Source organism: Elgaria multicarinata, chromosome 4 (genome assembly GCF_023053635.1).
Source record: "Elgaria multicarinata webbii isolate HBS135686 ecotype San Diego chromosome 4, rElgMul1.1.pri, whole genome shotgun sequence".
In the NCBI taxonomy this organism is placed as follows: domain Eukaryota; kingdom Metazoa; phylum Chordata; class Lepidosauria; order Squamata; family Anguidae; genus Elgaria; species Elgaria multicarinata.
The window spans coordinates 54,528,498-54,544,521 of NC_086174.1; the positions used below are offsets into that span (position 1 = coordinate 54,528,498).

At 39.2% G+C, this 16,024-nt stretch overlaps 1 protein-coding gene across 2 annotated transcripts in view; it reads right to left on the reverse strand.

The window, feature by feature from the left end:
• KIF26B (kinesin family member 26B) overlaps positions 1 to 16,024 on the reverse strand; it is a 323,532-nt gene that overhangs the window by 218,281 nt on the left and 89,227 nt on the right. Inside the window, exon 3 of one of the 2 annotated variants that reach the window (XM_063124311.1) lies at positions 10,111 to 10,506. In XM_063124311.1, the coding sequence (XP_062980381.1) occupies positions 10,111 to 10,506 (396 nt within the window). Of the gene's footprint in view, positions 1 to 9,978; positions 10,507 to 16,024 lie in introns of both variants that reach the window. The other variant, XM_063124310.1, reaches the window with a different exon arrangement.

Sequence of the window (16,024 nt, forward strand, 5' to 3'; positions counted from 1 at the left end):
TGATTTAGCATGACCAAAACCGGATCTTAAACCAGCATTTCATATTATGTTATATATTAATTATATTGATTATATTATATTTTATCCCACTTTTCAAACACATATTGCTTCCTTGCACTTAACTGAATTTATTGCTTCATAAATGTTTTGAAGCCATACAGATTGGTTACCATTGGCTCTTTGGCAGGCAAATTCTATCTGCTACAGTTCTGTCCTTTCCTAAATTAATTTTTGAATATTAAGCATTCATAATATAGTATGTACCTTGTAAGTATGTGCCAAATAACAGTAAAGACTGTTAAATATAAATTATTATTGACATGAATACTAAGGCTTTTACTTGCTAGATCACCTTTAGAAATCTAATATTTCCCTGCATAACCTAAGTGACCTTAGGCATGACCAACAGTCTAACTCTCTCAAAGGTGACAAGTCATTAGCCTTTCTTTCTGAATCCTTGAACTCTTATGGGGATAACCAACTACATGAGGTGATTATGAAAGGTGATGCACCATCTCATTATGCCTTAGAACAGATCATTGCATTTAAAATAGTTACATAATTTGGGAGCAATGCTTTATCACCTCTGGCTATGTGTAACCTCACTTTGCTCTACAGGAAAATACAACTAGAGCAGGTGTAATATTCAGAAGCAGCTGGTTAATTGGCATTTCTCATTCATGTCATTCATAAAGTGCATAGAGTCAGTTCTGGCGGACACCCCAGCTCAGGCTAACGGTCAGACTAAAGGCTGCTTCACATGTTACACCATTTTACATGTACACAATAAAGGTGATAATCAGCACTAAAAACTAGTTCAGTAAGGTGTGTATTGATGATTGCTAATGAAGAAAACAAACAAAATATATTGGAAATTATATCCGAATGGAATAAGAATAACTTTTCATTGAGATTGCCACTGAAGATGCTGTAAACCTTCCCACTCACCTTGCCAAGTATAGAAATGTTTGTTGCTTTCATTGGGACTTTTCCCCCTTCATATTGCTGAATTCTTTATAGTTTGAGGTTAAATATTCCTAATGAAACTCATTTTAAATTTCTTTAGCTGAGCATCAATTGGTCTTAAAATTCATGTGAAACACACCCATGCGATATATTCCAATATAAAGAAAGTATTAATTAGGTAATTGTTGTGTTGGGATAAAATTATTAGCCAATATAATTTTGTATCATTCAATGGAGGATATCCTATGGAGTTGCTATGCTGGCAGTAGTAGCATCAGGGCTAATGCTAGGATAATATGTCTGTGATTCCACGCATTCAGAACAGCAAAGAAGAGAATTAAGGTAACAGATGTATTGCAATCCCCCATATTGGATATGGTGTGTGTGTGCTGAAACTGAGAGAGGATATGGCTTACCCAAGGCAACCCAAGTAGTAGACTGTACCCTTAGATTTCTTTTCCTGACATTGCGCTGGATCAAGATTGTGTAACAATTAGAGTAAACCTACAGAAATCAAAAGCATGTAAAATAGTCATGATGAATTTGTCCCACTGATTTCAATGGGTCTACTCTAAGTAGGACTAATTCTGAATCCAGCCCTCTATATCTATCATTGTCACACTCCTGAAGTCCTTCATTAAACCAAAACAAAGAAACCACAGAGTATTTTAATTTTTGCATGCATTCAGATAATTTCCATAAATGTGTGATAAAACGCCAAAACATTAAGATTATTACTGTTCACTACTTTATTCATGCAGTCCTATATACATTTATCTGTGAGCAAGTCTTATTGAATCTAATGGGAGTTACCTCTGACATGCCTAGGATTGACATGAAACAGTGTCATAGCACCTTAAAGACTAAAACATAAGGCATATCCACATCATTTATTTATTTATTACATTTATATCCTGCTTTTTTCCCTCTAAGGAATCCAAGGCACCATACATAATCCTCCTCCTCTCCATTGTATCCTCACAACAACAACCCTGTGAGGTAGGTTGGACTCCAACACTTTAGCCACTACACCACACTGGCTCTCATATATTTAAAGCTGAAACTGGTTAAAAAAGAGGCAAAGTCAGAAAACTAGTGCTAAAATGTTCTCTCTCCTATTTAAAGTGAAAGTTAGTTCTTTTAGCACCCTTCCTTAGATCATTCAGGAACTCTTATATGACCTCTATAGTTCAATCTATTCTGGCTTCCTAAATGACATATCCTTGTCCCAAGATGAAACAGCGATGCAGGGAAATCCCTAATTATCCAGGAACACTTTTTCTCCCATTTCATTCCTTACAGCCTTGAATTAATACCTTGCTTCAAGTAGAAACAAGTTAAGTAGTTTTCTAAAGATCATGTAAACTTGCCCACAAAAGAAGAGTTGATTAGAAATTCATTTATAAACTGAACTGTATATTTTCAAAGCTATATATAGCTGTGTGAGTGTTTGAAACTTGCAATGGCAAACTCCTTTAAAGGGGTATATTTCTTCGCAGGAGAAAGCCCTTTCCAGTGGAAAAGCGACTGCTCCCCTTTATTAAACTTGCAGCTTTCCCAGGCTCAGATTGTTCTAGATCATCTGACAGGAAGACATATTCATAGCTGAGCAAACTAGACTAGAGAAAGTCAAGAATCCAAATCCTTACTAATTGTGATCTCATGTCATGCACTATATTAAAGGATTATCTCACTCTTTTTATGGGCTCATAGATTGCTTCTTCCCATCACAGCTGAGTCATGGGGCTCTCGTACTCACAGGATAAGCCTCCTTAGCTCTTTTCAGTTGCTGGGATACTCTTTCTTTCTCACTTCCCTTGTTCAGTATGGTATCATGATGGGAAAATGAATTATTCTAGGGTCATTAAGCCAAGCATAAAAATGCCATGTGAGATCAAATCATACCAAAGTGATTGCAATTTTTTTTAAAAAAAAATACAATTAGCATGGAATCCAGCTTCCCCTCATGATATAAAGAAAAAGAGGACACAACTAGACAGTCAGATATAATTAGCCAATTACAGTAATACACACGCTCAATTGATGACTTCATGGTAAGAAGGTCAGCTGATGACTTATGACTCCACCAAAGCTAATTACTTGATTTTTTAGAAGACCACTAGTGCACTGACAAGATTTTTTCCCCCAAACAAGAACTGAGCAAAACTGAAACAGAAAAGGCCATTCCTTCTAAATATATATTTTTCTTTTGTGTCTATCCGTGGAAAAAATAATCATATATGAAATCAGATTATTTCACTCTTCACTGGTTCACACAGGTATCTCTACCCAATTGATTTCTCATTATTTGGATACTCAGTCTTTGGTAACTGGCAGCTACAAATGTAACATGACATCATTACAAAAAGCATTGTTTTAAGATCCTACATTTTCTTCTTTGAACAGAATTCACAAGACTTTTCCATCTCTCCCTTTCCCTCTGCACCATGAGAGGTTTGTGTTGTGGTTTTCCAAGGCAAGTAAGCACCAAGGGCAAAACATTTACTTTCTGTTAGAGAAGTGGGGGTAGTGCTTGAGGGAAATGAAAAGCAATGGCTTTTTTAAAGGGGGAAGTTAAAAAAATAAATTATATGAAATTAAATTGTAAAATAAAGGAAACAAAGCGTAGGAAGTGGGGGGTTTCACAATGTAAAAAAAAATCCTGCTTTTAATTGCAACTGGCAGTGGAGGGAATCTTTCAGAGGAAGGATAGCAATGGAAAATAAAGAGCTAAAAGAAAAATAATAGAACATAAGAAGGGCCATGCTGGATCACACCAAAGTCCATCTAGTCCAGCATTCTGTTCAATCAGCTGCTTGTGGAAAACCTGCAAGTAGGACCTGCAATAGCACCCTCCCAATAATGTTCCCCAGCAACTGCTGTACATAGGCATATGGTCTCTGATACTGGAGGTAATACAGCCATCAGGATTAGTGTATTCCAAAGTTTATATGCTGTGTGAAGAAATACTCCCCCCTCCCCAATCTCCCAGTAATCAGCATCAACAGATGATCCCATGTCCTAATATTATGAGGGAGAGGGAGAAAGAGAAATGGTTGTTGAACCAATTGGAAACAGTGACCACACTGCTATAAGATTTAATAAATATTTTAGTGGAAAATTCCTAAGGAAGTCCAACACAGTCACATTTTACTTTAAAAAGGAAACTTCTCTATTAGATTCTTGCCCAAAGAACAAAAAAAAACATAAACTTGTGCAAGCAGACAAAAAGAGATGTAAAACAATATTTTGAAGAGCACGTTGCTAAGAACATTAAAGTCAACAGTAAAGAATTCTTTAAATACATCCAAAGAAGGAAACCAGCTAGAGAGGCGACCTGGTGATGTGGCAAAGAAGGGTGGCCATCTAGGAAATCCTGGAGGACCAGATTTGTAGTCCACCCAGACCATATTTGGTCTGCAGGCCTGGGATTCCATGCCTACATGGTTTGGGTCCAGGTTATTTGAAGGACCACCTTCACCCATATCAACTTACACACACTCAAAGATAAGCATCGGAGGCCCTAATTGCATCCTTGCATGTGAGAATAGGGATTGAGGGGAGACATGATAGCACTCTTCAAATACTTAAAAGGTTGTCCCACAGAGGAGGGCCAGGATCTCTTCTCGATCCTCCCAGAGTGCAGGACACGGAATAACGGGCTCAAGTTACAGGAAGCCAGATTCTGGTTGGACATCAGGAAAAACTTCCTGACTGTTAGAGCACTACGACAAAGGAACCAGTTACCTAGGGAGGTTGTGGGCTCTCCCACACTAGAGGCAGTCAAGATCCAGCTGGATAGTCATCTGTCAGATATACTTTAGGGTGGATTCCTGCATTGAGCAGAGGGTTGGACTCGATGGCCTTATAGGCCCCTTCCAACTCTACTATTCTATGATTCTATGTCCATCGCCAGGAAATCTGGCCCTTTTTGGACTCTCCAGCATTCTGTGGCACCACCAACTTGGTTTAGATTTGTGAGCTGAGCCATTTTCTGAAATCCAGGAACTTTTCCCATATATATATTTATTTAAAAAATGAGTAAATGGAAATTTGTGCAAATTGCAGCTGTAATTTGACCAAATTATGCAAATCCAAATAACCATAACTGAAATTTAAAAACATCTATACCTTGTTGAAAAGAGTCCTGCTGTTCTCTGCTAAGTACATAATCCATGCGTGTCTCGTCAATGGTGAATAAGCATGCCTGTATGTAGTGCATGCTTGTATTGTGCATTGTTTCCTAGCTGCAAATTCTGTGTATTATACAGAGACTAATGAATAATACTCACATGCGCCATTCACAACGGATGTAGCATGTGCATTTTGTACTCGGGTATCTGTACCTAAATATATATTGTATGGGAAGCTGCAATCAGTTTCTGTTTTGTTCCTAAGGTGGTAGTCCTTCTTTAGAATCAGCAGCATCCTTCTGCTGCAAAATACCTTTTAATGTTGTTCAAATGGCCCCTTTATGATGGTATGTTAAATCTATTTTGCTTCCTAAATGCACAGCAGACCTACATTATACAACAGAACCGCCTGGTTGTTTTGCATGCTCTGAAAAGATGTTTAGGCGGCATCTTCATAATCATTCCTTTGCTAATGTTCTTCCTAGTTATCTGTAGAGAGAAAGTGTGTGTGTGTGTGTTTGGGGTGGAAGCTGGGTGTGTGGGTTGGCCAGAACATCTCTGCACTCCAGGGATCTAAGACTGCAAAAAAAAGATTTTTTCCACTGCCTTCAATAAGCCTTTGTTTTCCTGGAAATGGTGCATTAAAAACTGGGAGTTACAGTTTAAACATGTTACAAAGAACATCAATGTGTATATCTCATGAAAGGAATATTATATGAGACAATAAAAAGGATCTCTGTTTCCTAGTACAATCCTGTTCCCAGTAAAGTCAGTGACCAATTCTTAAAAGTAGATAAAGTTTACCATTTATGTATGCTGCTTTCTATACTTGCAAATTATTTTACTATCTTTGCTTTCTTTATCATCTTGGATCACAATTATTCACATTATACCTCATAACTAAAACTGAGAAACAGTGACACTGATGTCATAGGTGTGACCAAAAGGTAGGCCTCCCATATCCCCAGCTAAATTCCTATGGACTATATTTCAGTTTTTAAACCTGTTTTTTAATATTCCATTGCCAAATTTCATATGAAAGCTGTGGTTTTGAAACCTGAACTATTTCTTAAGAAATAGAAGTATCTGTTTCTCAAAGTTAAATTCAAGCCTGGGCTGCTGCTCTATCATATACACCAACAGTGAGCAACCTGTTTTGGTCTAGCCAGCATAGCCAATTGTCAGGTAGGGTGACCATATGAAAAGGAGGACAGGGCTCCTGTATCTTTAACAGTTGTATTGAAAAGGGAATTTCAGCAGGTGTCATTTGTATATATAGAGAACCTGGTGAAATGTCCAGTTCATCACACCAGTTAAAGGTGCCCTGCCCTCTTTTAAATCTGGTCACTCTAGTATAGCTCCTGCAGCTTTAACTGTTGTGATGAAGAGGGAATTTCACCAGGTTCCTCATATATACAAATGACACCTGTTGAAATTCCCTTTTCTATGCAACTGTTAAAGATACAGGAGCCCTGTCCTCCTTTTCATATGGTCACCCTATGTCAGGGATAGTGGAAGTTGTAGTCTTCCCTTGCTCGGCTTCATCCATTTTCTTCGGCTGCCCCTTACGCCTGGAACGCTCTTCCAGAACATTTGAGAACTACAAGTTCAATCGCAGCTTTTAAAGCTCAGCTAAAAACTTTTCTTTTCCCTAAAGCTTTTAAAACTTGATTTTGCTCTGACTTTTATACTGCCTGTTTGGTGCATTCTCTTCCCCTCCTTATTGTTTTATTATGATTTTATTAGAATGTAAGCCTATGCGGCAGGGTCTTGCTATTTGTTTTACTCTGTACAGCACCATGTACATTGATGGTGCTATATAAATAAATAAATAATAATAATAATAATAGTCAAAACATCTGGGCCGGATCTACACTACTGCTTTAAAGCGCTTTATAACAGTTATAAAGCGCTTTAAGCGCTATAAAACTGTTATAAAGCGCTTTAAAGCAATAATGTAGATCCGGCCCTGGAAGACCACCAATTGTCCACTCCAGATATACACAGTCATGGGTTACAATGACACAGGACATTTCATTCCTGCTGTACTCAATAAATGTGAAACATTGTTGCTGCACTTGTCATAGCCTTCAGAAATCTTGATCTAGGTAGCAGGATTCCCAACTGTCTAGGGGGAGAAAGAAATATGCCCTTACTCTTGTGCCTTTAAAAGCAACTTCATAATCAGCAAATGGAGCTTTTTCATGACATGGAGTCAAACTTTAGCCCTAAAGGTACATACAGGTGGGGACAGGACAGGACTGCTTCTGCTGCTGTCTCTGTCCTTTACGCATCTGAACATAGGATTACATTGTTGTTGTTTATTACATGTCTATACCGCCCCATAGCTGAAGATCTCTGGGCGGTTTACAAAGATTAAAACATTAAAAATCGATATGCAAAATTTAAAACCATTTAAAACTTCCCTGAGATCCTAGTGATATAGGGCGGGATACAAACGTTTTAAATAAATAAATAAATGTGTAAAAATAGACAACATATAAAGACAATATACATGTAAAAACAAATTTAAACTCAAGGGTCAATTAAGAACTCAACATATGCTGTTAAATGCCTGGGAGAAAAGAAAAATCTTGACCTGATAACAATGTTGGTGCCAGGTGGGACTTGTTGAGATCTTTCCATAATTGGAGAGGGGGCACTGCGAACTGTACCCACATACCTCATCTAAGTGGGTAAAAACACTGCAAAACATACAGTCAAACTGAACTCCACTGATGGGAGAGTCATGATAAGTATGGAAAGTGACCCCAATCTCTCCCCTTTCACACATTCAGCCTTTTGAAGATCTGAACCAGGCTTATATCACATGTTAATTGATGCAGATCAGCTTATTAAAGGCACAGCTACAGGGAGGGACTTAAATATGGCAACCTTACTAAATGGAGGGTTATGGGATCTATTTTCCATGATACATGAGCTACTCTCTCGGCAGCATGGTAGCAGATGTTCTTCTCAGTATGCAAGTCTACCTCTAGGAGCAACACAACATTAGAATGCCAAGGTCTCCACTTATCTGAGATGCAGAGAATCAGTATGAAAAATAAGATCAGCCTTCAAAGCAGTCAACCATTTCTGGCAAGCTGTCTAGGCTATCTAACTGAAAGCTAATTTACAATGGGGAGATGCCCACATCAGGAGCCATTAAGTCTAGCCAGTCCCACAGCTCTTGTTCCTGGGCATCAATCTGACAAATTATGATGTGGGGGGTAATGAACCCCACTGCTGGAACTGCAATGCTCTTTATCCAATGAGTTGTTTTTCCCTAGTCCTATTAGCCCAGCATTTCTCAAAAGCAGCCTCCAGGATGATTTTGTGTAGCTTCACCAATCTCTGCTCACCTCTTTTCCACAACATCATGCTCCCGAATGAGGCACTTAAGAACTTGGAAATTACCCAATTTCTGCTTCAGACTCATGGTTACAATCAAATGAAGAAAGAGACCCACTCTAGTGGCTACAACCCCACCTCCCCGCCCCCGGCCATGCATTAGTGGGGAATGAAGCCTGCTCCTCATGTGTAGGCTACGCACAATATTTAGAATTCTGATCATGCAGGTTTCTAAATCATGCAAGAAGCATACATGTGTTCAGCAGGCCCCCACTTCTCCTTCCCTCCCCACAATGTGTGGATGATGGGTCTAATGAGGATGAAACAGTGGAGTGGAGACTGTGAATACAGCCCCACTGTCCCTCTCATAGGGGGAGGGCACCCCAAAAGGGCTATTGTTAGCTCACATATATAGGGTCAACACCTTTGGAGGCATCTCAGCTTCATGACATGCTGAAATTCAACAGCTACAGCTTTTCCTGGCAGAATGAGAAAAGTTTTACCTGTTGCATTTCTGCCTGTCATGAACCCATCCAAAAAAAAGGTGACAACTCAATGCACATGGAGAAGTACTATTTTATGTATAACTGTAGAAGTCTGTAATCAAATCATACTAAGCAATTAGTACTGTTGTACATGTCTAAGATCAGGTTATGAATCTATTGTCTTTTATTAAAAATCTACTTCATAGATATAATAATTTCATTCCCTTTATGACATACTAGACCCTCAATAACAACAGGCATAGTTATATCAATAATTTAAGGATACTTTTTAGCAGTATAAGAAACAAAATGGATTCTTCAGATATTCAGTTATTTTGAACAGTACAACCAAACATCTTTTATTACCAACAGTACGCCACCAGATCACGACTTGCATTTTCTCACCACAAAATTGCCCATGTATTTCTCACACCAGATTGTTCTTTTCGTTTCAACTATGCAAATACTAGGGAATCAAATTGGAAACCCATACACCATTTGCTACTATTTACATGAATCTTATGCTATTATTACTAGTTTGTATCAACATAATTATTACAACCAAGTTTTATTTGGTGGTGGTGGTGGTGAGGATGATGATGATGATGATCATCATCATCATCATCATCATCATCATTATTTTATTACAGCTAGGGTTTCTGATACTGAACAGTGCCACTGAACTTTCTACTTATTTAATGTTATAAATGATTGAGCCTCCAGAGTCCATGCTTACTAGTCTTCTAGCTATAAAGCAACAACCTGCCTGCATTTTTGAGGGCAGGTAGGTATGCTGGTGCGTATGTTTCTTTGGCATTGTTTTCAGCATTAATTTAATGTATGGTTGGCAGAGATGAAGACTGCAGAAATAAGCTGCATTTTATATTTCATTGGGGTGACCTGATTTCCTACACTTAAACGGCTACGGTATGTTAAACAACATGATAGTGCATTACTTAATACATATTAGTCATGAAGCCCTCTGTAGATATAATTCAATGAGGCAGGGGTGGGGTGGGGAAATCCTTTCTAACGCTACTTACTTGATAGGGATACAGAGTAACGCCATTTGTTCTTGACAAGGACCAGGTGCCGTCTAGGTACTGATGAGCCTGGATAGCCACAGAATTCAGGATGTTACCATTGCTGGGACTGGTGGCCAACTGTACACTGACCTTTGCCTGGTGTCCCAAAGAACAATTTTTCTTCTCCATCCCGTTAACGATGTTGTTCGATTTCCCGCTGAGTTTGTTAGGTAGAAAGCCAGCATAACTGGAAGTTGCGTAAGGAGCAGACATGTATGCCCAATCCCTGGGTTGCAGGCTGCCCATATGCCGAGAGCCCACCAAGGTGGGAATATTGGGGAGGGGAGGAGGGGAGCCAGGGGAAGCATCACAATGGTCAGTATTGGCCGCTTGTTCGAGCGTCAATACCATCTGAATAGCCTCCTGCTTGAGCTGGTTCAAGTGAGTGGCACACACATCGCAGCGGTTGTCTCGCTCGTTCCACGCCTTCCGGGTGGTGTTCGGTACCTGTAGTTTGTCATGAATTGCTGAAGAGAATGCTGGGTCCTAAAAAAAAAAAAGCCAAACAGAAGAAAATAGGAAACCATTAAAATGGGATGACAAAACCAACAACAACAACATCTCTATGCTATTTGTTATAGCATGAATATTTATATACTGCCCATTGCCGAAGCTCTCTGGGTGGTTTACAATAAAAAAGAATTAGGATGTAGAAACCCCCATGTTTCGCCAGATCTTAATTAGGTGTCATATTCTTGCATACCACTGAGAAATAGATTTGGGAGTTGACTCATGAACATCTACCCCATTTGCATTTTTAACTGCTCTAAAGCTACCCGTAACATCATTTCAACCTCACAAAAATCAATGCCATCTTCAATCATTAATGAGGTTCATTGATCAAGCCAATCATAAACGCTGCCCATTAAGAGAGACTTTAATCATGAATTTAATAATCTAAGTTCAAACATAATGTAATCTATTCATTACTTTTATAAAATTACCCTCTTCCCATCACCAAAGATCCAGGTACCACTAATAATATTAGACCTGCTTTTTTCTGTTTCTTCCTCCCCCCTCCCTTCGAATCCCTTTCCTTGTGTCTCCCATCTTTTTAGATGGTGAGCGTCAGGGCAGGGAGGGACAGCCTGATTGTTGAATGTCATAAGCAGCTCTGGAAGTCTTTTGACAGAAGAGTTAGATAGAAATGCTTTGAATAAATAAGTAAATATTTTTTGTTCAGAGAACTGCATTACAAAATCCAAAGAAGTGTGAATACTAAATAAGAACTGCATTCTGGCTTGCATATTTATTCAGGAAGCACAAATTTGGTAAATTCAGTATCAAAATGGGAACTGAATTAAACTCTCTTCCATCCCTAGATACATAAACTATTCAAATCTAAATTACATGGGCCTGACCAAGGCAGCAGGAATGCACAGAGGATAGAGCAGTTTAAGAATATCTAGGGGCCCTTCCCCAACTGATGCTCTCCAGATGTGTTGGATTACAATTGCCAGTATATGCTGGCTGAAGATGCTGGGAGTTGTAGTCCAACACAACTTAATAAAGCTAACTATCTCTTCAACATCCCTAGAAGAGACTAGACTTTTGGTTCTTACTTTTAAAATCATTAAGAAACATTGGGTAGTACCCCATGGTGTCATTCTGCAAACTCAAATAGCAGTAGTGGAGCTCCACCAAATCTTTTCATTGTGCAAGAGCTGCTTGCACAACTGTGCTCATGCAAATGTAACTTTAGTTGGCTTCTCCTCTTGCACAAAGTTTGGAACCTAGTTTCTGCTAGTGCAATGTCATTTGGATACTGCCTATTAAGAATATCTATTCATTTTATTGGATCAGACCAACATCTATCCAGTCCAGCACTGAGTTTCCAATAGCAGCCAGCCAGATGCCTCTAGAAGTTTATAAGCAGGGCACAACAGTGATGGCCATCTGCTGGTTTTTGTCCCAAGAGCCACTTGTATTTACAACATGCACTTTTACTTAGATAGGGATGGGGAAACAGGGCCCTGAACCAGCTACAGAATGCTAATGTTTATGAATTGGGGGGGGGGGAGTGCAGCAAGTTCTGTATTCACTGTTTGGAGGTCATATTAATTACCTCCATCTTTATTACAAATGGAAATGTTTTTATTTTCACAGTTTAACAACCATGAATAGCTATTTAACATGCTGTGGTTAATTGATTAATAAATCATGATACCTCTTTATCCAAATGCCTGAAAAGCAGTTCTGTTAACAGAAACTCAAGAAGACCTTGGATAGCAGCAGGGAAACATTGGGGGACTTACAACTTTCTGAGCTAGAGGCTGCACAAGAGCATCAGGTACCTGCTCTCCACTGGCATCATATATAGCTTGAAAGATGCAAGTTTGAGAGAAATCTCATCATCCTACTTGTGGATGGTTTCCAGTAAGACTATTAGAAGATCTGAGCACATGACCAATTCTGGACCATTTGAATTGGCTACCTCTATGTTTCAAAGCCCGATTCAAGGTGCTAGATTTAACCTAAAAAGTCTTACACGGCTCAGGGCCACAATATCTAATGGAATGCCTCACCCGATCTGAACCTGCCAGGACACTACGATCAACATCTGGGGCCTTCCTGCAAGTATCTCCTCCAAGGGAGGCTCAGAGGGTGGTGATAAGGGAGGAAGCCTTCTCAGTGATGCTCCTGACTATAGAACGAGCTCCCCACTGAGGTCCACCTGGCACAAAGACTGTCATCTTTTTGGCACCAAGTTAAGACTGCCCTCTTATTCCCAAGCATTTAATAGCACATGATGAGGCATTTATGCCAGCTTTCTTCAATTGAGTAGCCACTGTTTTTCTGGTTTCTTTGTTTTTAAATTGAACAATTAATTTGCTTTTTTAATCTTCTTTCTTTTACTGTTTATACCTATGTTCACTGCTCTGGAATCTGTGTTAGATAATTAAGCAGTATATAAATATTGTAAATAATAATAGTAATCAGGCTATTTTATTGAAACTGTTTTTAGCTGTCTAAATTGTTTTAAATTTTGTATGTTTAAATATTTATGCTGTACTCTATGCTGTATTTTATGCTGCATTTTATTATCTTACGAATTGTTGTAAACCATCCAGAAAACTGCAGCTTTTGGGTAGTATAGAAATGAAAAGATAATACTTCTGGCTTCCCCAACCTGGTGCCCTCCAGATGTGTTCGACTATAACTCCTAGCACTCCCGGACAGCATAGCCAGCAGCTATTGACAATGGCAGTTGTAGTCCAACACATTGGGAGGGGAACAGGTTGAGGAAGGCAGGTCTAATTTACTCTGCATGAAGAAACATGTGGGTTACATTAGTGCAGAAAATGAATGGGGGAGGCATAGGATGCAAGGTCCTGAATATAGCTAACAGTCACATCACATTTTTCACCACATTTGTAGCCATGACCAGAAAGAAAGAGGGGCTCTAGGCTTTTTTTTCTGCTGCACTTCATGGAGGTTGCCTAACCTCACAGCAAGACAGAGGTCCCTACCTTCTTTTCTACCTGGTTGATTAGTCAGGCTACACAACTATTGCCAGTTCTCCTGCTTCATCTGCTTCATACAACAGGGCTGGTGTTGTTCTTTGAAACTTAACCTCCCTCTGGCAATGGGCTTGACCTGAGAGAAGGTACATCTTATATTCACCTCCAGAGAGTGTTCAGCATGAAAGATCCTGGATGTTATTATAAATAAATCTTAGGAAATAAAACCTTTTCTGAGGAAGACCCAATGTCCAAGCAATATAAATATTCTAGTCACCACAGCAGCTTCAGGGAGGGTTAGGCACTAGCAACCTTAGCTGTGTATCAATATTGAAACAAACCTCATTTCCTTCTCAGATATCATCAGGCACAATGTATCTTGATGCATGTGTTCCAGAGAAACACACAGAGCCTTACTCTCTGCAACACCAAACAAGGCAGGTGCATTACATCGAACACACCCTGACAATGCAATTACAGTCACCTGGAGCTGACCCAGATATAGCCAATCACTATTCTACACACAGGCTCTGAAAATAGTTGCCTTGGCTTCAAATTCAAGACTCTACCTATGATTTACAGCAATGTTTCCTTTCCTGTTTGCAACCACATCCACATCCAGCACAACAGTATGTGGCTTCCTTTTTTTCTCTCACTAGCTCATTAAATAACTTGTCAATGATCCTGACAGGCCTCCATGCAGATGTGACACTGAATGTGCGCAGGTCCATCCCTTCCCTCACCTTAGGCTATTAAGTTCTTCCTCCTTCCGCTTTTGGCAGATATAGAGATAAGCAAAGAAGTCATATGGAAAATCACTCCTACTCTGGTAGAGAGCAGAAGTAGGAGCACAGGCCCAGCTAGGATTTTAGATCCCAAGATAGTACACCCAGTATATCACATCTTAAAAAAAGATGAAGCAAGAGTTCCTTTACAAAACTAGTTTTGAATTATTCCAACCATTACTGATTTCCCAGCATATAAAAATCCAATTTGTTTAAAAGAAACAAAATTCAGGACTACAAACAAGATATGATGTACATAACTCAAAACAAGTTGGAAATCAGTGTTTTCTAATATCGTTTCTATGCCTGGACAGCAACTTTAAAATCAGTGGCTAATAAAGTTCAAACTTTATCCTTGGCAGAAATGTTCTGAGATCATTCCAGGAAAAGCTACTGAGACTGGAATGACCACTGGATTCGATCACTACTATGTACATCAAAGCTCCTAAAACAGATTGCTGGAAGAGCATAATTGCTATGCTTTGGCATCAGTGTACTGTTTGTATGAATTCCAGGGGGCATGGTGGGGGGTTTAATGAGCAGCGTGTTATTAGTCCCACAGGTGTGTATAAAACAGGCAGAAGGACTTCCAGCTATGTATAGTTTGGGTAGAACAACATAAGCAACAGGAGAATGCCAAGTTATGCACACTATTTGAGTTTCTTGGGCTTTAAAACTCAGCAGGAAACATTACAGAAATAGGTCTGCTTGTGAGACTTCATGTCGACTTGAAAAGTCTATGGTATTTTGGCACGCATTTCCGAAGTGCCAGCTGGAGAGAGGAGCTCAGAGCTTTTCAAAACTCAGACAATTACTCAAGGTTATAACCATATGTTTAGTACTGCTGTTGTTGTTGCTAACAAAGTTTGGTTCTGTTTCAAGCAAAGGTTGACTATGAAGCTACTGAATTTAGCCACTCAGTGCAATAGAAGTTAAAATCATGAGCACACACTAGTATAAACCAGAGTCATGAGCATGAAAGGGGATAAAGAATCAGATGACTCCAGATTGAAGAAGAGTGGCAAAGATGATTGTACCACAAATTACTAAGTTAAAAAGGGTTAGGCAGGTGGTGAGCTATATATTGTCCATACAGCTAGGATATGCAAAACATTCTGTCCATACTGTTGCCTCGCTCTTCTTTTTCGTACCACATTTGTTTGTGTCATCCACCTGCTACGCCTTGTCACTGAATAAAACTGAAGCTCTTTTCCCATCACCCTGCTCAACATATGGAAAAATGGAGAATTGGTCCTTGCCAGGGGCTTCACACATTGTTTTAATATGAATTATATGTAGTCCAACTTAACCTTCCAGCAGGCCTACCCAGATGAATTTTAAACCTAAGAATTTTAAGATGCTGTGATTATTATTTTAATATTCTATTAGTTTTATATGCTCTTTTAACTAATTTTATGTATTATATTTTATTTAGTGTTGTTCCCCGCCTCGATCCAGAGGGAGAGGCGGGTAATTAATAATAATAATAATAATAATAATAATAATACTCTCCACCTCCACTGCTAATTGTGAGCTTCCACACAATTTGTTGGAGTGCACATTAGTCAGTGACTTCATGCCAAACAGACATACAACCATTATTAATAGTTTCCAATATGGTAGATCTGTTAAATTTGAGATCATTGCACAAGTGCCTGGCAGGCTACAATGCATGGCTAGTGGGCTGCATTCAGACTGGTAGGACACAAATTGTGCAGGCCTGTAATAAAAGAAAAATGTGTGTGCGCAGTCTGGCAG